Here is a 21392-nt window from a genome sequence, read left to right on the forward strand (position 1 = left end):
GTGGAAGGGCTAACAAGAGAATTAAGGATTGATGCACTGGGGTTTTAAGGAGCCCTGTGGTCCCAAGAATATAATAAGAGTCTACTCTCAGGGCCTTAACCTATTCAGGAGTAAGTAGAGAAAATGCCAAATATCTCTCTCTCTCTTCTTCTTCTTCTTTTTTTATTTTTTTTGTTCATTTGTTTTTGGGGAAAAAATAGAATTACAACACATTGTTGTTTTTAAACTTTATAAAAAACAGCTTTTTGTTATTTCTGAAACAAAGCAGATTAGGCACTTATGAAACTTTCTTGTACCCTTAGGTGATGTAATCAGATATACAATTTATATTTGATTTCCCAGGGAAAGAATTTCAAACTTTGACGAATGTAAACTCCCTTGGAGAAGAGGGTTAGGACGCTGTCACACTCAGTGTGTACACTGAGCCAGGACAGTATCTTCGGGCTTTCCCACTTTAAGAAGAAAACCAACAAAGGGTGTCTCTAGAAACAAAACCCGGCTTCTGCTTTTGCTCAGGGTTACCCCACTGGTTTTCCATTGTTCCATTTCTCATCAGTCCTCCTTGTGACAGCCATCTTGCTCACGTACCAGCCCTTGTCACCCCATCCCCATAAGTGGGTTTCCTCGAGACCCCTCCCTCAGGGGCAGAGTTCATCCCAGGTAGCCACCAGCATTTCACCGCGCTGTTGGTCCAGACGAGTGGGTTCCCCTTCATTTGGAGAGCGAGTGCCATCTCAGCGGACATCCACATCTTAGATTTGTGTTGCTGTTAAAGTAAGGGGAGGAGAGAGGACTGGCCTCAGAACTCCGGTCATGGACGTCACCTCATTAAGACTTTTTTCATTATTTTAAATATTTTACTTCTTTCCAGGTGACCATCTTTGAGTAGATGAAATGGTTTTGCAAAATGCAAACAATTTTTTCCTTAAGGGTGATTTTGGGGGTGGGGGAATTATTAAAAAACAAAAACAACAACAACAAAAAAGCAACCCCCCTTGGCTGCTTCCCTGAAAGGTCAGATTCGCCTGGGGGTGTGGCCGGGGTCGTGGAGGAGTCGGCAGCTCTGTGGGTGTGGCTTTGGGCTCATCTGAAATGTTTGGTTTCCTTCCAGTTCCTGTTCAACAGCAACACATAGCCTGACCCTCCTCACTCCACCTCCACCCACTGTCCTCCTCCGCCCGCAGAGCCCGCGCCCGACTAGCAGGCTGGCCGCGGCAGGTAAGGGCCGCCGGACAGCGCAGAGCCGGGCCCAGATGGACGTTGGCTCTGCACTAAGACCCACCCTCCCTGGCTGTGTGTCTCCCCCTCATTCTTTTACTTTTTCCCCCTTCCCCTTCCTTCCTTTGAGTTCCAAATCCACAAGCCATTTTTGGAGGAGAGCAAAGGAGAATACCATGCTGGTGGTGCAGAGGAAAGGTGGTCTGCGCCAGGGTCGGGGCTGTCCACCCCACCCCACCCCAGCACCCCTCCTTGGTGCGTCCCAGGTGGGCAGCACACCATCATCCCCACCCCCAGAGCCTCCGTGGAATCTGCGTGTAGTGAGCCTCTCCACTCCATATTTATTTTTAAATTTTTTTCCCCAAAGGTGTCCATGGTGCACTAGCATTTTCTTAAACCAATAATGTATTAAAATTTTTGATGTCAGCCTTGCATCAAGGGCTTTCTCAAAAAGTACAATAATAAATCCTCAGGTAGTACTGGGAACATAAGACTTTGCCATGAGCCTGCTGCGTCAGACCAGTCCCAGGAAGGAGGACGGCTGTCAGCGGTCGTTACTTAGTGATGTTGTGGGTAACGTGAGAAGATAGAACAGTGCTATAATATATAATGAACACTTGGGTATTTAATAAGATACATGATATGAGATTACTTTGTTCCCATTATCCTCCCCCCAGATCCTTATTCTCAATCACCGCTGTCCCCGTGTGTATTAGAATGCATGTAAGGTCTCCTTGTGTCCTGATGAGATACCATGTGCTTGAAATGAGAACCTTGGATTTCTGCTTACTAATGTGCCCCGTGTGCAAGTCCAGTCTGCCTATGCATGATCTGACCCTTACACGGCTGTGGTTCCTAAGGCTGTTGCTGAAGCAGTCGCCATTCAGCAATGGAGTGATGTTTTCTAGTAACAGATATTTGCCTAATTCCTGGCATGACACTCTGGTGACTTCCTGGTGAGACCTGGCCTGCCCTGGCGCAGCAGGTCTCACCGTAACTCAGACATTCCAAGGGTTTCGGAAGCCATATTCACACCTCCCACTCTGGACGTTTAGGCAAGCAGGGACCCCACTCTGTTGGGATCAGCCTCCACTGTTCCAAGTTCACACTCTCCTTGAATAGACCGTGATTTGGAAGCAAGGCAGCTGTTGGAAGCCACACTTCCTGAAACAGCCTGGGTGACGGTCCCCTAAGATCAGCCTGCTGCCGTCCTGTCCAGGCTCGCTTTGCCAAGAGGTGCGTCTGCCCCGCCCTGAACCCTGTGGGGACTGATGGTGCTCACGACTCTTCTGCGAGGGGAACTTCAGCCCTCCACATAAGTGGCTTTTTTACCAAGAACAAAAAGGCAGCTGTGGCTCCCGAGCACTCTCTTGCCAGCATTTTCACATTTTGCCTTTCACGTGGGAGAAGCCAGTACAGAGAAAGTCTGTGGTGGGAACATTTCGTGGCATCACCCCCCAGAACCTTGGTGAGGTGTGGATAAGACTTAGGTGCCAGGCTGTGAGCATTTTTGAGTTGGGCTTTTTTTTTTAAGTCCTGTATATGTATGTAGTAGTTTGGGTGTGTATATATAGTAGCATTTCAAAATGGATGTACTGGTTTAACCACCTATCTTTGGAGAACGATGGCTCTCCACCTGTTACACGTATGTTAGAGAGGTAGCGAGCTGCTCTGCTATATGCCTTAAGCCAATATTTACTCATCGGGTCATTATTTTTTACAATGGCCGTGGAATAAACCATTTTTACAAAAATAAAAACAAACAAACAAACAAAGCAAGGTGTTTTGGTATAATGCCTTTCCAGGTGTGTGTATACACGAATGCATGACCGGGTGGGTGGGGGGCGTGTCTCAGGGTCTTCTGTGACCTCACAGAACTGTCAAACTGTACAGTTTTCCAACTTGCCATATAAATGATGGGTTTGCAGTTTAGTTGCAACAATAAAAGTTTTTTTTTCTAAAGAATGTGGATTTGGGGTGCTTCCCATTTCTTTGCTTAATGGACCTAAACCAGGATGGGCAACTCCTGTTCCTTCCCTGCTGATGTGAAACAGATGTTGTCAATCAAGTAGGGTTAGAATTTTCCACGACTGCTTCCTGGAGTTTGGGCTGGGAGAGCTCACCCTGGCTGGTGAGCTTGTTTAACACTTCAGGCCTCAGCACATTTCCTTCCCCTAAACCCACCTTTGTATGTTTAGGGCCCTTGGATAAACAAATTTCAAGTTGTTTGAAGAGCCGTTTTAACCTCAAACCGTGTCCCTTAGCCAGTTGCCTGTAAGGAACTCTATGGTTGCCACATTTCGACATGTCTGTAAAGTCATATGTGATGTAGAAATGACTTAGAAACAATGAGATATAAAACATTAGTATAGTCTCTCTTCTGTGTACAAAATTAAACAGCATAAATCCCCCCCAAAGTGATTTTTTTGACTTCTTGTTTTGAAGTAATTTCACACTTGTAAAACGTTGCAAAAATACTACAGAGAACTCCTGTATACCCTTCGGGGTCTTGTGACCATTGCACAGCTGGGCCCAGAGGATGAGGAGACAAGTGACAGTACAGGTTGTGGTTATGTGGCTCCAGGATATCCACAGGGGCCTGGGGACGCAGAAGGCACGCGCAAAAATGGCATTTAAGCTTTCAATAAGAGGGAGCTTGTCAGTGTCACAAAGAAACTTAACAACTTTGGGAATCAGATGGGGCTGAAGGCCAGAGGCCATGCTGCAGGATTCCCATACAGGAATCCTGGGAATACTGGGAGCCTTCAGGAGCACGCGGGAAGTGCCAGCGCAGCATCCAGGGAGCACACTGCCTGAGGCCACCCTCCTTATGATGTGAGGACACATCTTGAGTTGGGAGAGCCCCACAGGACAGCAGGGGTGACCTTCCCCAGCAGGTTGTTTGGGAAAACTACAGTAAAACCTCTGTGAGTTGGCTCGGTGCCCGTGGCTCAAGCGGCTAAGGCACCAGCCACATACACCTGAGCTGGCGGGTTCGAATCCAGCCCGGGCCCGCCAAACAACAATGATGGCCGCAACCAAAAAATTGCCGGGCATTGTGGCGGGCGCCTGTAGTCCCAGCTACTTGGGAGGCAGAGGCAAGAGAATTGCTTGAGCCTAGGAGTTGAAGGTTGCTGTGAGCCGTGAACGGCACTCCACCCAGGGCAACAGCTTGAGGCTCTGTCTCAAAAAAAAAAACTCTTGTGAGTTGACCCAGGGGACTGTAACAAACTGGTCAACATGAGGAACTAGGCCTACTGTACTGATGTGTACATGTGGTACATGTCCAGTCTATGAAAATTAGGTCAACTTTCAAAGGAGGTGGTCAGTGTAGGGAGGCACTCGACTACGGAGGTTCTACTATACTATCTACTTTTTTGTGCAAAGTGAAACACCAATTAAAATAGTTTAATTGAAATTTTGGAACATCAAACATGGACAAGGGAAATAATACTACATTAAACCAAAAAAGCACAAAATATATATGAATGAGTTTAAGTTATGAAGTTCTCCCCACTTTTGATAGCAGCATTCAAACTCAATGTTCTCTCTTCATTAGCACAGAGACATCTCAGGACCATGGTTTGCTTTTTAATAGACTTAAATAGGAAAATAATTTGATTTCTCTAGCAACATGTTCTTCAATGAAATCTTCCTCCAAATCAGCTTATGACTTCTGGAGCAATTTATTTAAGAGGCCGTCAGGCAACTTGTTTTAAAACTTGGACCCCATTTTTGATGAGTATGGCCAAAAGGAATGGTTTTACTGCCTGTGACATTCAAGGCTCTGCAGCTGGTGTTTTCTTCATTTCCCTTACAGTGCTGACCATGGTTAAAGCAGGGTCCATGCTCAGTCCACCGGGTGCCTGGGCTCCACTGGCATCTCGGCTGCAGCTCAAGTGAAGAGTGTAGGTTGTGGGAAGTTGACAGCTGGCTGCTGCTGAAATGATTAGAACCTCTGCAGTCTTACAATCTCAGGCTTGGTGGCCACCTCCATCCCAGCATTTATCGAAGCAGAAGTGCTGAGCCAGCTGACGTGCAGGGAGCCCTCAAGTTCCACGTACTCACCTTGGAGCCTTTATTCAGGGCCTCAACTTGCCTGGCCTTAGCCTCTTTGTAGCGAGAGGCTCAGTGCTATATCCTGGGGGAGGTCAGTCAGGAGTCAAAAGTCCAGCACTCAGTTGAGGCTGTCCAGCCTTGGGAGTGCTGTGCATGGCCTTTTTCTGCTTCTGTACAAAAGCCCCACTCACCCGCGGTGGCTGTGGAAGTGGCCTGAAGCCTCAAACGCAGGTCGGACAGCTCAGCCTTCCGGAGGAGCGCACAGCACCCCCCCAACCCCCGCCCAAAGCTCAGGGCCTGGATTCAGGCTGGGCTGCAATAAAAAGCCAGATGCCAGATCAGAGCTCCTCCGCCCGGGCTTTTTAAAACACTGTGATTTCAACATCTGCCTCCTGGCAAAAGATTTCTCTTTGTTCTGAACAACGTTTGTCCATCCTCTCGAAAGCTAAGTGTCCTTTTTCACCTGAAATAGTAAGGTGATCTGTCACTCAGAGTCTCCCACCTTGGTGTTTCCTATTCTGGGAGGCCAAGGTGGCTACAGGTTGTGCTCGCTGGAGCCTGGGCAAGAAGTTACCAAAGTTTAAGAAAACAAACAAAAAAAAAGAAAAAAAAGGGTGGCGCCTGTGGCTCAAGGAGTAGGGCACTGACCCAAAACTGCAAAAACCAAACAAAAAAATAGTAGGACATGTGCTGCCCCTCCAGAGCCTAGTGAAACATCAAGTTGATTCTGCACTGGGGCTGTTTTGCTTGTGCTGAGAGTTGTGCGCTGCTGCCTCATGCGTCCCCCTTCCCCCCCCCCCCGCACATCTCTTCTAAGGGCCCTAGGAACCCCACCACTCACTACATTTGGTGCTCTACTTTACCAAAGGACAGTGTGGCCTCCCGCGCAGCCGCTCGCACAGCCTCCAGGTCGGACTGGCACAGGCTGGCGATCTGATCGATGCTTTCAATGCCCTGTTTGAGGTTAGGAGACAAGGGTCCATTAGGGGATGTTTTCAATAGCAGGTGGAATCTACTTTTCTCAACCCCATGGGACCAGCTCTAGTATGGTCTCTTGGGGCCTCCTCAGCCCCTTCCTTTTCTTGAGGCTTCCAGGCTTTAAGTGGCCTCAGGTTCATCAGAGGCACCTTTGTTTGAAATCATCTTATCTCTGCAGTCCTGATGTCTGCTAACCAGCCAAGCCATTAGCAGGGCCTGTTTCATGGATGCCAAATTAGAAAGGAGGAGACCTGTTGCCTTCTGGACTTTCCCGTCACCCCCAAGGCAGGAGAGCTGCCCTAAGCCAGGAAGGAGACTTGGCTGATGGGGCACTGTCCAGGGCCCGCTCGCCAAGAGACCAGGGCCCGCTTTGACCTGCAGCGCCCTCTGCTGGCTCTCCACCTCGCTGGTTTTCTGATTGGATCCAGGCGTGTCTCCTAGAATTTCTCAGAATGAGTAGGGTGAGTGAGTGCAGTCTGTATTGCACTATCTTTTATGTAGCAAGGGCAATGATTTTTTTTGTTTTTTTGCAGTTTTTGGCAGGGCCAGGTTCGAACCCGCCACCCCCAGTATATGGGGCCTGGGCCCTACTCCTAGAGCCATAAGCGCCACCCAGGGCAATGATGTTTTAAAGTGAGAATTCCAAATGCAGATTAGGTCTACACCTACAGGATTGTAGACAGCTGGGTTGTATCGAGAATCTCAAAAACATTCATATTGTCAGGCCCTGCAGGGGTCCTCAAACTGGGCCACATGAGGCGGTGTGATTGTATTTGTTCCCGTTTTTTTTTTTTTTTTACTTCAAAATAAGATATGTGCAGTGTGCATAGGCATTTGTTCATAGTTTTTTGTTTTAAACTATAATCCGGCCCTCCAATGGTCTGAGGGACAGTGAATTGGCCCCCTGTTGAAGAATTTTGAGGACGCCTGCCCTGGAGTAACAGTCTGGGGGAGGTGTCTAGACAAAGGAACTATCCAGAATGGCACATGTTCTTTAAAAAGTGTGATGTACAGAGGGCGGTGCCTGTGGCTCAAAGGAGTAGGGTGCCGGCCCCATATGCCGGAGGTGGCGGGTTCAAACCCAGCCCCGGCCAAAAACTGCAAAAAAAAAAAAAAAATGGCGTTATGTATAGAGATATTAACGACATTTATGATCAAAAAGGTAGATTAAATAAACCTGCGTTTTTTTACAATGGGTGAGTGGGCTAAATTACATTCTGGAGACACCATAAAGAATTTGGAACTATATTTAATATGATCGACAATTTTAAATGTGCACACACTGACAAAAAAATATACCAAAATGTCAGCAGCAGTTTCTGCTACATAACTGGGTGATTAAATAGCTGTCTTTTACATCTGTGTATTTTACACTTTCTCTTTTTACAGTGACCTTATTGTAGTTTAAAATTTCTTTTAATTGTGAATTTTAAAGCATATGATTCAAGAGCTCAGAAGTAAGTCTCTGGAGCCACCTGCGTGGTCACCCAGGGCTAGAAGGAATGCTCACTGAGTGTTGTCATCAAGGTCTGGCAGTGATGTATTTCTTTTTTTTTTATGCCAGTGGCATCATGCGAGGTTGACTAACTTTAACATGAACCATGTTAGGTCCTGTGTCAGTCATTGCTAGGGAAACAGAAGACTCACCTTCAGCTGCTTGAGCGCCAAGCATGCCGCCTGCTGGAGCTTGGGGTCACCCTCTGTCAGGGCATCCGTGTAGAAGAGCAGGGCCTAGGAAGTAAGATGGCCGGACTGGAGGGCGGGGTGCTTCTGGGCCAGCCACCCTCCAGATGCTGATGGCAAGGCAAGCGCTGCCTGCCTTTTTCTAGAACAAGTTCAGGAGGATATGGTCTGTTACTGTGGGCCAGCTGTACACAGGCACAGGATCTATACTCTGGTGTCTATCCCCACCAAACTGACCCCTGAGCTGATAAAATAAAGAAAGCTCTTTTTGTCTTCTAATGTTTCAGAAGCATATCCCGAAACTGCTGTCTATAAAAACGCTAAATCAGAGAACCCGGGTGCCCAGCTGGGAACGACAGAAGTGGACATAGGGGAAAGGGGATCACCCTCATCAGCCAACAACAGGAGAGGCCGCTGCCTCAGGCTGGAGTGAAGCAGGTCTCTTCCCTTTGTCACCCTCTTCCAGTCATATCTCTGAGCCTGCCCCCTTAGTTTCACAACCAGGGCCACTCACTTCACCTCTCAGCCTAACTCAGCTGAAGATGAAGCTGGCATTGGACTGGCTGCACAACTTGTCATGAGGGTCAGTTTGAAAGTGCATGGGGCTGGCTGCCCGCAAGGTAGGCCAAGCCGGGCAGCTAAAGTGAGAGAGAGCCTAGGATCCGGTCTGTGTCCACTCGTGGCTGAGTGGCCACACCTTCAGATGCAAGGCTGAGGAGGTAGAAGGGCCCAGGCACAGAGTTAGCTCCAAGGGACCTGTGCCCAGAGCCAAACGAGAATGGCTGCCTTTCCATCCTCAGGGGACTCTTAGTCTGATTTGGGAAGATGGAGGTGGGGTGCTGGTCCAGATCCTCCTCCTCCCTACACAGGGCATTGGTAAGAAGTGGCGGCACAATGGAAAATCACATTGCCCACTGTCTCTAGAGAGGGAAGAGGGTCGTCACAGGTCTGCTTCCTTCCCTCTGCCCCAATCTGACGCCATCTCTAAGGGCCTGTCATCTGAGGCCTTTTTTGCAGTATTAAATGGTACACACAATGTATACAACCCCCCCCCAAAAAAAAAACACAAAAATAAAGCTGAATCCACTGAAGCCTTTAAATCCAACTACTAATTTTCAGAAACTATAGAAGACAGAGAAGCACATTAAACTTATGCTATCAGGAAAGTCAAAATGTTACCAGACAACCCTGTATCTTCAAAAAATGAATTGCAAGGGAAAAAAGAGATAGGGAACCTTCAGAAGAAATGAAAACTGGAAGACATCAGCCACCCACAATGTGTACAGCTTACGTAGATTCCAGTTTAGCAAGAAGACAAAAATAAAACACTCAGGGTACTGAAGACTTTCAAATTTGAACATTAGCTATATGAAGGAATTGATTATTTTTTAGATGTGATACGGTATAGTTATAATTTTTGAAAGAATTCTTTTTCTTTTGACTCGTACGCCAGGATGTCTGGGATTGCTTCAAAATAATGCGGGGGGATGCTGTAGGGAGCTGGGCCGTGGTTGACAGTGGTTGGGCTGGAGTGACAGATGCATGTGGATTCACAGTATTGTTCTGTCTACTTTTGTGTGTGTTAAAAGTCCAAGCAGACTTTAAAACCACCACAAAGTAAGCAAATGTGTTCCAAGGACCGTTAACAACATAAGTAGAGATTTTCTCTCCATCTGGAACTGAGACCAAAGGTGCAGCCTCAATGTCACCCTCCCCACCTTCCTGTCTGGTGCCTTAAACATACAGTAGTCACAGGCTAAGAACCAAAATGGCGAAAGAGCCCTGTCTGTTGGTTTGCAATTGAACGGAATGCCATGGACTTAGTTACCAGCTGCAAGTATTAACTGAGATTAAGTGCAGATGATCATCGAAAGCAAGAAAAAACATTCAGCGTGCAAGAATCTCATGTGACATCTCAGAGACCAAACATGTCACTTTAGATACACTGAGGCAGGTGGCAGGCTCGTAGGTATAGCACATGTGACCTTCAGGGGGCCTGGCAACACCAGTCCCTCCATCAAAGTACCTCCCAGCCAGTGCAGCCCCGTCCGCATGGCTCAGTCCTTTGTGCTTTCTGTAAGAGAGAAAATGCCCACCTCCCCCAACTCACATGCCTGCAGCCAGGGGGCTGCCACCTGCCTCCAGCACTGTACCTTTTCCCGGAAGCTTCTATTCCCAGCTGCACTGGCAAGGCGAGCACTGGCTGCCCTGCGTACCCGTGGAGGCCCGTCCAGCTGGAGCAGTGCCCAGGCTCTTAGGGTCTGGGGCAGGGGCTGAAGCTTGCCAAGCCTCTTTCCCTGCAGCTTCCGCACTGCCTTGGCCTTCCCCGCACAGCTTAGGTCCTCAATGAGTGCCACTGGAAGACAGGGGAGAAATAGGCCCAGGTCCCCCGCTAGAGCTGAGCGTATGTGTGTTCCCTGCCATTAGTCCAGAGAAGTAAATACCAGCGCAAGTAGGTTTCAAAGGGACCTCGTGGAATCGCTAGGAAAGCTTTCTAGTGAGGGATCAAATACACCTTGAAAACTGAAACCACAGCCAATATTTCAGGGACTTTGGCCAGCTGAAGTCACCCTCCTAACTCACTGTTCTGTGCTTTTTATTTATTCATATTATTTTTTGCAGTTTTTGGCCAGGACTGGGTTTGAACCCGCCACCTCTGATACATGGGACTGGCACCCTACTCTTTTGAGCCATAGGCGCTGCCCTGCTTTTTATTTTTTTATTATTATTTATTATTTTTTATTTTTAGATGGAGTCTCAGTATGTCGCCCTCACAGCAACCTCAAACTTCTAGGCTTAAGCGATTCTCTTGCCTCAGCCTCCCAAGTAGCTGGGACTACAGGCGCCCGCCACAACACCCGGCTGTTTTTTTTGTTGTTGTCATTGTTGGTTAGCAGGCCAGATCTGCGTTTAAACCTGCCAGCCCCGCTGTATGTGGCCGGCGCCCTAACCACTTAGTATGGGCGCTGAGCCAGTTAGTTGTTCTGTGCTTTTTAAAGCTGCCTTTCCATGGAGCTAACTTCACCCCATGGGCTGAACGTGAGGTCTTATTAAATCCAGGTTCTCAAAAGAACAGCTGGAGGGCAGAGATGGAGAGGTTCTAAGACACTGTCTGGGGTAACTGCTGTCACGTGTCACCCACCCCAGCCCTACCCTCCTTGGTGAGCTGGGCGAAGTGCTTCTCCAGGTCAGAGACATTCTGCCTCTGCAGATAGCTGTGAAACTGGAACCAGGTGATGGTCTGTTCTTCCGGGAGCCTGGCCCCAGGGAGCAGCCCCCCACAGCTGACCACCTGCTCCAGCAACCTGCGGCACACTGGGTGGGGGAGAAGGCATGAGGAGAAACTGAGGCCTCGGCCCCTGGAGCTTCATAAAGGAGCACAGTCTAGTCAGTTAAAAGGCTTTCCAGTGGCACGTGCGTGGGTGTCCCACTTGGGAGAAATGTGCTCCAGCCTGAGTCCATAGGTCCCCAGTCAAATGGTCTTGGGTGTATCCCAGTGCCCTGGGCCCCACACCACACCTGAATCCCAGTACAACTGTCTGTCATCCTTCACTTACTCAACAGAGAAACAGGCTAGAGCTCTGCGTTCTGGGGCAGGGTTCAGCCAACATTTCAACATGTCCTTGTCAGGCCTTGCCTGCCGCCTTCCCAGAAGATTCTGTCATCCCACCTTAAAGACTCTGCTGGAAGGCAGAGTCTGCTCCCAGAAAGATGCACCACTGGTGTGTGCATGCAGCTTTGGGGTGTCACAGACTGCTATGAAGGCCCCCTGGGGAGGCCCTCCCTCCAGTGAAAGGAGGGTGATTGCTCACGCTAAGAATATCCCGTCTTGCCATGAAGACAGGGCTGAATGAGGTCTATTGTGACAATCCCAAAGGCCCAGGAGACTCAGCACGGCCTTTCTCTGGGATGGGGCGGGGAGGGAAACTACCTATTTCCAGCTGTCCTGGGTATTTCCCTCGAACTCTGTGCAGGAATGTTTTCTTGAGCTGGTTCAGTAGCGTTGTAGCAGGGCAGGACAGGACCCCACCAGGCCCCGTGCACCCCCTCCACAGCTTCAGGCACCCTTTCCTCCGCGAGGCCTGTGGAATGACTGAGAGTCTGGGTTCAGAGCCCTGAGTGGCACACGGGGAAAGGGAAGCAAAAAGGAGCCCGAAGCTACCAGATCCGGGAAGTGAGGGGGCGTGATGCAGGGTCCCACCCCTGCATTCCCACGTGACACAGAATGAAGAGCTTGGGCCCTAAGCATCTCGCCAGGGTCACCCTCAGTCCTAACAGCAGCCCTGGGAGTGGCCACTGTCACTAGCCTCTCTCGTCACCAGGAACCTGGACTTATGAGAGAGAAGATCCCGAGGGGCAGAGGCAGAACTGGGATCTCAGCTTAGGCTGACTTGAGTGTATGTCTGCACCTAAAATGTGGGTGGGAGTCACCTCACTGAGCCCTGTGCAGTGCCATTCTCCTTATATAGACAGGGAAGCTGAGGCTCAGAGGTGAATCATTTGCCCCCAGAGTTACCCAGCAGAGGGCTGCCCCAAGTCCCTCACTTGCCCCACATAGTGCCCAGGCATGTGCCAACAGCTCCCCTGGGCTGTGTTCCCACTGCTTCCTGCCATTCACATGAATAGCCCCTGGGTAGTGGGCAGTTACTTACTGTTTTCAATGGATGCTGCCTTGCGGACCTTCTCAAAATCAAGGACAGAAAGCGTCTCCAGAACCTGCTTTTGCTGTGTCACTTCTTCCAGGAGGCATTCCTGCACCATCCTTGACAAATTAGGAGAGGCCAGTTTCTGGGAAGCAGCCCACAATGCTCCAGGTTATCAGGGAACACACCCTCTGAAGTCATTTGTCTTGACTTGGCTCCCACCTGCCCTGTGCCTGTCCCTTCCATCCCGATGGTAGCTCTGTCATCTGGGGCTTCCCTCTTCCCTAAGGTGACTGAGCTGCCAGGGACCACCCTTCCCACTGGAGGAGGCCAGCCTGCCTAAAAGTGGAGCTAACCCACAGTGCAAAGTACAGCTGAGAGGGAGAGACACAGTCCTCTAGGCTGGGCCTAAAGCCCACCTCGGAGCCTTTCAGCACTATGAGCCATTACATTTTCCTTTTGGTTAAGCAGTTTGCACTGGGGTTCTGGTATGTACAAATGAAAGTTGCATCCACAGTCTTTGATTCAGGGCTTGGGGTGGGTAAGAGCCACATGACTATTCACCCAGACCCTGCACCTGCCACAGAGGAACAGCCCTGATCTCACTGGCTCTCAGTGTGGGCCTCTCACCACCTTCAATGTGAGACTTTACAAAGAGGACTCCCAACCCCCATCCCAAGACCCCCAGGCCAGCCCTCAGCCACCTGGAGCAGAGCTTTGCAGACTTGGAGGTGGGCCGTGAGCAGCACATCCAGCTCTGGGGCGCCGGTTGTGAGCTCCCTGGATGATGCTCTCAAAGATGGTGGTGGGGGCGGGGTCCTGTCCTTTCTGAGGTGGATGGAGAAGAACTGAGTGACCATCCAGTTAGCAGTTCAGCTCCCTCCGAGAGTGGAAGAAACCATCCCTCCCCCATTCTGTCCCTCCCCGGAGAGCTCAGGGAGGCCAACTCCAGATCCCAGGTAGTCAAACTGAGGAGAAAACTAGGAGAAAAGGAAAAAGGGCAAAAGGTGGGAACAACTCAAAGCAGGTGCTGGGCGGTGTGGGCCCGGGGCTGCTGGGGAGGGAAGAACTTTCTGGGGTAGCCAATTTGGAGTCAGAAAACTGAGGTTGAAACTAACCCCAGCTCTGTGGCTCCGGACAAGTCTGTTTCCCTAAGGCTCAGTTTACTTATCTATAAAGTGGGAACAGGAATTCTAAGCTCAGCCCGGGAGGGCTGCCTCGCACCATCCACTGCCTGGTGGCAGCTGAGGGCTTGTAGCAATTCAGAAAAGGCGGAAGTGACACTTGGGTGCGGCTGAAGATACCAAACCCTCCCCATGGGATTGTGAGAGATGACAATAAGGGATTTTAGACTTTATGATCTTTGCTGCTGAGATCTGAGGACAGGAGGAGTCTGTGCAACTGGCCTGATGGGGCAGGTGGGGCGCCTAACTGCAAAGGAACTGCCTAACTGGAGCAGGACAGAGAATGGGCCATCGGGTACTGCTGAGCCTTGGTGAGCTGGAGGTTGCAGAGCTTCCACTGTGTACTTGGTCCTTTTTTTTTTTTTTTTTTTGAGACAGGGTCTTACTCTGTCACCCAGGTGGGAATGCAGTGACTTGATCACAGTTCACTGCAGTCTTGAACTCCTGTGGCTCAAGTGATCCTCCTTCCTCAGCCTCCCAAGTAGCTGGGACCACAGGAACAGGCCATTAAACTCAGCTAATTTTTCTATTTTTTTGTAGAGACAGGGTCTTGCTCTTTTCTCAAGCTGGTCTTGAACTCTTAGCCTCTAGAGATCCTCTCGCCTCAGCTTCCCAAAGTGCTAGGATTATAGGCGTAAGTCACCATTCCCAACCTTTGATCATTATTTTTTAAGATTTGAAAAAATAAGAACACAAGCCTGCTCCTCAGAACAGAAAGCTCAGGTGGGGTATTCTCATTCACCCAGGGGTCACCGAGACTCCCAGCCAGGCAGCAGACATCCAGGGATGGGTGCGGGGAGCAGACCACATGAATAATCACATAGGAGTCAGGACAGAGCAGTGGGAGAAAGAGACCAGGAGGCAGCAGGAAGCTCAGGACTCAGTACTGCTCACTGCTGGGAGGGAAGAGGGGGTGCACTCACCGGGGACCCTGGGAGCCCCCATACAGGGACAGCTCGTCTGGGGCAAAGTTGGCGTTGAGGAAGGCGAAGCTCTCCAGGATGCACTCCATCAGGCTCTCGGCCGAAGCGTGTTCCCGCCGGGCTCCACTGGGCTGTGGATGGAGTGGCCAGGACTCAGGGCAGTGCTGGGCCCCATGCTCCAGGCCAGGAAACTAGCCGCAACCCTCACTGCAGGCCTTCACAGTGCCACAGTCACAAGCCCCAATCCTGCACACCATCCCTCAGGACAAGACCAGCCTCTGCTCAAGTTGAGGCTGCAATGACCACAGGGTATGGCACTCCCCAAGTTCCCTCCTTAATGACCGTGACAAGCTGCGGAGCAAAAGCTCGAGGGAGACAGATGTGAAAGTTCTCCCCCAAGGCCCAAACACCTACAGGGACAAGGCAAATGACAGGAACCAGTAAGCAGTCCAGCAGGGACCATGGAACCCAGGGGGCAGAGGTCTCCCCACAGAGGCGGAGCCAGACCCTCTCCAGTACTCGGAACATGGGCCAGTGTGGCCAGATGGCTCAGTTTTCTAAGAAAATCTAAACACCTGGGATTTTATGGGAAATCTCCCAGTTGTTAAATATGGACAGCTTTCAAATTATTTTCAAAATATGGTATAGGGCAGGCAAGCACTTGAGGAGGCTCTGAAGCCACCAGACAAGCTTATGGATTCTAGGCTTCTCTCTCCCCAAGGACAAGGAAGGAGATCTGATTTGTCAGCCTCTGATGGGAGGGGAGAGGAGTGTGTTAGAGCCACTGCCCCTGCCACTGGCCAAGTCATTAGGTGGCAGCTCCCTCCCTGGGGATTTCAGTCTTCTTGTCCCCAGCGCCTGGCTGTCTCCAGGGCTGGTTCCCGAGCACACACAGCAGACATCATCCCACACAAACCACACCCAGGGCACAGCTCTGGCACAGGCTACAAGCCAAAACATGGGTCCTAAAAGTGGAGCCCAAAGAGAAAAGTCTGAGCAACAGAGAGTCATGTGGCTAGTTGCAGAGATTTCCTTTTCCTGATAGAAAATGTATGTACATAGGTGCATATGTGAGCGCCACATGCAAATAGCTAACTCTCACTGTTCAAGATAGTTTTGTTCAAGTCACAGCAAAAAAAAAAAAAAAGTCCCAGCTACTTGGGAGGCTGAGGCAAGAGAATTGCTTAAGCCCAAGAGTTTGAGGTTGCTGTGAGCTGTGACGCCACAGCACACCCCAGGGCAACAAAGTGAGACTCTGTCTCAAAAAAATAAAAGAAAAAATAACAAAACAAGTCGTAAATGTGGAGCTATGGCTCCTAAAAGAAATTCTGGGTTAGGTTCCTCCGAACCCCTGGTCCCAACATTTGTATCAACTGTTTTGTTTTGTTTGTTTTGTAGAGACAGAGTCTCACTGTACCGCCCTCGGGTAGAGTGCCATGGCGTCACACGGCTCACAGCAACCTCTTAACTCTTGGGCTTACGCGATTCTCTTGCCTCAGCCTCCCGAGCAGCTGGGACTACAGGCGCCCGCCACAACGCCCGGCTATTTTTTTGTTGCAGTTTGGCCAGGGCTGGGTTTGAACCCACCACCCTCGGTATATGGGGCCGGCGCCCTACTCACTGAGCCACAGGTGCCGCCCATTTGTATTAACTGTTTAAGACATCTTACTCAACAGATATTGCTGATTATTAACACTGAGCTCACGCCAACAGCTCTACGACTTGTGCCTGAAGGAGGGTCATTTTACACATAGGTTTTCTTTGTGAGGCACGTCACAGCCCTCTTGTCTAACCCTGAGTCACTGTACTTGGCTTTCAGACATTGAAACTATCAACAAAAAGCACAAAAATCTGAAAAATGTGGCACTAAATAGACCACCAGAAGGATACTTGTTGACAGTATGAGAGCGAAAACAAAAAGGCAGAATGCCTCGTTCAGCTGTGAACGCGCACATCGGGCGACTCAAATTGTTTGCCATTCTGCCAGTCCCCAAAAACGACTGTGGAAGAACCTTGAGTATTGATGTAGGGGTCACAAAGAAATTTCAGCAAGTAGGTGAATTGGAAATACCGGAATAGCAAGGTTGCCTGTGTATATGTGTGTGTTATGTACTCAGACACACATATTTACACACATACAAATGTGAATATGGTCTATAATTATTTTTATTGTTCTGACTTGCTTTGCCAAAAAGAAAAATTCCTCAAGATGTTTAAAATGATTGCAGCCTTATGGTATTATTTTCATATTCTTATGTAAAGTGGGTGAAATTTTTCAAAATACAGGTAAGTTACAGGTGTTCTGCGTATGCTGATCCAAATTGTTTTATTTTATTTTTGTTGTTGTTGTTGCCCTCGGCAGAGTGTCGTGGTGTCACAGCTCACAGCAACCTCCAGCTCTTGGGCTTAGGTGATTCTCTTGCCTCAGCCTCCCGAGTAGCTGGAACCACAGGCGCCCGCCACAATGCCCAGTGATTTTTTGTTGCAGTTTGGCCAGGGCCGGGTTTGAACTCACCACCCTCAGAATAGGGGACCAGCGCCCTACTCACTGAGCCACAGGCGCTGCCCCCAAATTGTTCTAAATGAAAAAGCTGTTAAAAGTACAAAAAAGATGACATTATGTCTTAAATTTTTTTTCTTGAAATGTCCAGGTAGATCTTTTTTAAAGACTGTGACAGCAAATGTTTTTTAAAAGTTCATGGATGTAAAATCAGAAATCAAACTTTTTTTCACCTGAGCTGATTTTTAATGTTGAGAGTGAGGATAAAACAAATGAAACCCGGGTTTGAAGAAAGCTATTAACTTTCTCAGTGCCAGTGTGTATCTTACACAAGAGAGTACTTTCATAAATTGCTTTATCAATTTTTTAACTTTATGTAAACAAAAAAAGTCAAATACAAGAATCCACCCAGATCTACCTAAGTCCTCCCATGAACCTGGCAAGGAGAAGGTTCAGTATAGGGTGTGTGGTTGAAGCAGGCAGGCAACTGTGCGGGGCCTTCCATGGAGCCGGCTCTGACCCGAGAACACTCTTAAGTTTGGGTTCTCAATGCCAAGCTGCAACCCTATCCTTGCAGTTCAGAAGTTGCAAGATGGGATCAGGTTCTGGCTGTGAGGAGCAAGTTATCCAAGGTCAGCGGGCTTCTTATAACTCTCCTCCCTGCCTAACAAGGGCAGCTGGCACCCCCACTTGTCAGATGAGAAAGCCAAGGCTCAAAAAGACATCATCCATCTGGGGGACACAAGGGTGAGCCCCTTCCCAGCCATCACGCCATCAGAAAAGCAGGGCCACTGCCCATGAGGGGTGAGTGTACCTGCAGCTGGTCCCTGAGGCTGAGGATCTGGTACTCCAGCTCCCGGAGCTGGGGCTGGGCAGGGTCTGCAGATCTCAGTAACTCCAGGACCTCCTGCAGAGGCCTCTCGAGGGCCAGGCCAGGCCTGTCTTCTCTGTCCCTGGGTTCTCCTTCATCTTGGCCTTTCTGGCTCCTCGGACCTGTGTGGTTGTGGAACGGGGAGCCCTGTGGCAGGTTGGGGCTCTCCACTCCCAAGTTCCTCCAGCCAGGTTGCTCTACAAACGTGCCTCCTGCCAGGTGGGCCATCTCTGGCAGGAGGCCCAGGGGCGGGGGGTCCTCCTGGGCCTCCTCTTCAATGGAGGTGTTCGGGCCGATGGCCAAGGGTAGGAACCCCACATCTGAGGTGGATGCCGACGTGCTGGTCTCCGTGTCTCGGGGGTCCTCAGAGCTGAAGGAGTCCATCTCGGGCAGCTCCTGACTCTGGCTCCTCAGGCCAGGACTGTGGAGGTCGCTGTCAGACAGGTAGCTGAGGATGGAGGTGGCCCTCGGCCTGCCTAGCAGCAAGGCCTGCTGTGCTGGCTGCTGCAGGACAGACTGAAGAGGGAACACAGAAGCAGCCTCACCAGCCACCCTGGGGAACACGTGAGGCCCCCAGAAGGGCTTCCCTCACAGACACCCACTCTGCACAGCAATAGTCTGCGTGGCAGAAGTTTGCCAAGATGGCCAGCATCCTAGGGGTGGGGTGGGGCCCTGTCCCTTTCCACACTTGTCCCCTGTCACCTCCTCTAACTCTTTTCCAGCCTCAGCAGTTTCTTGCTGTTTCTCTCACACATTTCTACCTCAGGACCTTTGCACTGGCTGTGCTCTCTGCCTAGAACATTCTTCCCCACGTGCCTTCATGGCTTGTGCCTTCACCTTCTCAGGTCCTTACTCATATGTTATCTACCTTTCCTGGATACCCGCTTTCAAGCACAAACTCCCACCTGACCCCAGAAGCCCCGTCCTCCCTCTCTGCCCCCCATGGCCCTTGTGGCCCTCCAACTGGCTGTGTGGCTCCCTGATTCTGGGTCTGCTCCCCCCCCATGGGATTTCAGCTCCCTGAGGGCACAGTCCTTGCCTGCTGTAGAGCAGAGCTTGGCACAAAGTTTTGAGTGAAGTGGACCAGCAAAAGGCCTGATATACACTATTTGTCATCACAGAAACAGCTGTGGTTACACATCCAGCCTTACCTGCCCTGCTCCAGGGCCTCATGTTGGACCTCATTAACCTGCCACACCCTACAAAGGTGGCACTGTCTAACCTTGTAGGGGGGGTCAGTCCTCAGGCCACACCGGTGGGGAGTGCAGGGCCCTTCTCAGCCCCTTGTCAGCTGGCTGTGGTGGCTCACGTCCACACTGCATGCACATAGTCTACTATAGTCAGAGAGTCTTTCCTGCACCTCCTGTGTATTAACTCACTGGACACTCACAATATCCCCATTAGGGCCGCACTGTTATTCTCACTTCTCTGATACAGAAATGCGGTCCAGAGAGGCTGAGCAACTTGCCCAAGGTCACATAGATGATGAGAGGCAAAGGCAGAACTTGAACCCAGGCTATCTGACTGCAGAGCCCATGCTCTTGGCCATGGAGGATTTTTTTAACCAAAGCACGCTGGGCCCCACCATGCCAGACAAGCAAGCTTCCTCTGTCTCCATAAGTTGCTGAACTTGAGTGAAGCTGCCTTCGCACAGAAGGTGTAGGGGGTGACAGGAGGTTCATCCAGCTCAGCATCACCACCCCATCCCAGGGTGGACAGGATGTTCCTGGATATTGTCCCTATCCTGGAGCTCCTTATTGCAAATGAGTCTGGTGCCCCCCTACCTACACAGCACCCCCCATGTACCAATGCACAAGCACACGCCTTAATGGGGGCCAGCTCCCTAGCACCCCAGGATCCTTGCTGGGGCACCTGCGTTGGGGAGGTACTCATGTAGGATGATGTGTGGACACGGCATTGCCCTGTCATTGGTAATAGCAAACAAAACAGAAACGACCTCCCTGTCTCTTAAAGTACAGTACAGCCAAGTGTGGACATAGTGTCAATAAGGAATGAAGACGCCTCTCGGAAGTGGAGAACAATCCCCAAATACACTGTCAGGTTCTAAAGGTCAAGGTGGAGAACATGCATTTGCTTGTAGATGGCACAGAGTATCTCTGGAAGGACATGGAAGAAACTGACAACAGGAGTTGGCTCTAAGGAAGGGTCCCTGATCCCTGGGAATCCCAGGAAAGAGAGATGTCCTCCTGTACACTCTGACGAGTAATAATGCTGGAAATGCATGTTAAGCTTAAAACAAGTAAAATGAGGCCAACGCCGTGGCTGGAGTGGAGAGGGTCAAGCCCAAGTTAGGGTGGACGGGCTGGCAGCAGAGAAAAAAGTACAGAAAACCAGCCAGGATAACCCCAAAGGGAGGCTGAACCTGAGGCTTGCTACCTCTGGGAGTGCCAGACAGCCAGCCCCCACTCTCTGTTCCCCACCCCACATGGCCACACACCTCTCCCCCTGGGGGGAGGCTCACTCACCAGGTAGTATCGCTCTCGGAAGCTGGGGGTGCTTGGGGGTGTCCAGTTGTATAAGGAGCCCTTCCTGCTGCCCACAGAAAACTTGCCCATGGGACTGGGTGACACCAGGAAGCTCTCGGCATCAAAGGGGCTGGTGGAGAGAAGAGAAGGCTGGATGTCATCAGTGCCCTGAGGCTCAGACACAGGATCCAGGGGTCCCCGTGATTACGAGGCAGTTGCCTTCACCTTATAAAACAATAACATGCTTCCCTGAGCACACACGGTATGCAAAGAGCTCTACTAAATTCTGTACATGAATCCTTCTCTTGAGTAGGGAAAATTATTTACAGGGAAGGAAACTAAGGCTCCAAAAGATAAGTCACCTGATTAGGCCAGTGTCACAACCAATCACAAGGGACAGAACTGAATTCACACCCAGATTTCTCTCACCCAGAGCCTTAAAGATCATCTAAAAGTGGTGTTTACCCTTTGGACATCACTGCCAGGATGGACTTCAGCAGAAACAGAGTTGAGGAGTGGCAGAGCCTTAACTCAGGACACAGGTACAGCCCAGACACTCTGGGTCCCATGGTCTCAACTCCCTTGGAAACCTTTTCTCAGACTCCTTTTGCCCTAAGGGCTCTCGGTGGGAGGTGAAGGATGACCATCCATCACTTGTGAGTGATACTCCCCTGCTTGGCCTTTAAAGACCCCTTTGAGAAGCTCAGCAGACCAGCAGGGAACACTAGTTCTGCCGTGTCTGGGTAAACCATTTCAGACCCCTCATCCGTAACAGGAGCACCTGGACAGAGGGACATCTGAGTCGGACACATGCAGTCAGGGTGGGAATCCAGGGCCGTGAGATGAG

General features: G+C 50.2%; 2 protein-coding genes across 5 annotated transcripts in view; one reads left to right on the top strand and one right to left on the bottom strand.

Annotated features, from left to right (window-relative positions):
• Positions 1 to 3629, top strand: part of PTPN1 (protein tyrosine phosphatase non-receptor type 1) — a 71217-nt gene extending 67588 nt beyond the window's left edge. For both annotated transcript variants that reach the window (XM_053573624.1, XM_053573626.1), the window contains one exon: positions 1112 to 3629. In XM_053573624.1, coding sequence (XP_053429599.1) covers positions 1112 to 1135 — 24 coding nt within the window. In that variant the 3' untranslated portion in view covers positions 1136 to 3629. The remainder of the gene's footprint in view (positions 1 to 1111) is intronic.
• Positions 3630 to 4605: 976 nt separating this feature from the next.
• Positions 4606 to 21392, bottom strand: part of RIPOR3 (RIPOR family member 3) — an 85053-nt gene continuing 68266 nt past the window's right edge. For 2 of the 3 annotated variants that reach the window (XM_053574302.1, XM_053574303.1), the window contains 11 exons: positions 20546 to 20675; positions 18003 to 18575; positions 14689 to 14819; positions 13286 to 13409; positions 12591 to 12726; positions 11870 to 12031; positions 11092 to 11253; positions 10092 to 10294; positions 7903 to 7986; positions 6141 to 6231; positions 4606 to 5740 (listed from right to left, as the gene is read on the bottom strand). In XM_053574302.1, coding sequence (XP_053430277.1) covers positions 5640 to 5740; positions 6141 to 6231; positions 7903 to 7986; positions 10092 to 10294; positions 11092 to 11253; positions 11870 to 12031; positions 12591 to 12726; positions 13286 to 13409; positions 14689 to 14819; positions 18003 to 18575; positions 20546 to 20675 — 1897 coding nt within the window. In that variant the 3' untranslated portion in view covers positions 4606 to 5639. The remainder of the gene's footprint in view (positions 5741 to 6140; positions 6232 to 7902; positions 7987 to 10091; positions 10295 to 11091; positions 11254 to 11869; positions 12032 to 12590; positions 12727 to 13285; positions 13410 to 14688; positions 14820 to 18002; positions 18576 to 20545; positions 20676 to 21392) is intronic. The other variant, XM_053574304.1, reaches the window with a different exon arrangement.

Source organism: Nycticebus coucang, chromosome 21, assembly GCF_027406575.1.
Source record: "Nycticebus coucang isolate mNycCou1 chromosome 21, mNycCou1.pri, whole genome shotgun sequence".
Classification (NCBI taxonomy): Eukaryota; Metazoa; Chordata; class Mammalia; order Primates; family Lorisidae; genus Nycticebus; species Nycticebus coucang.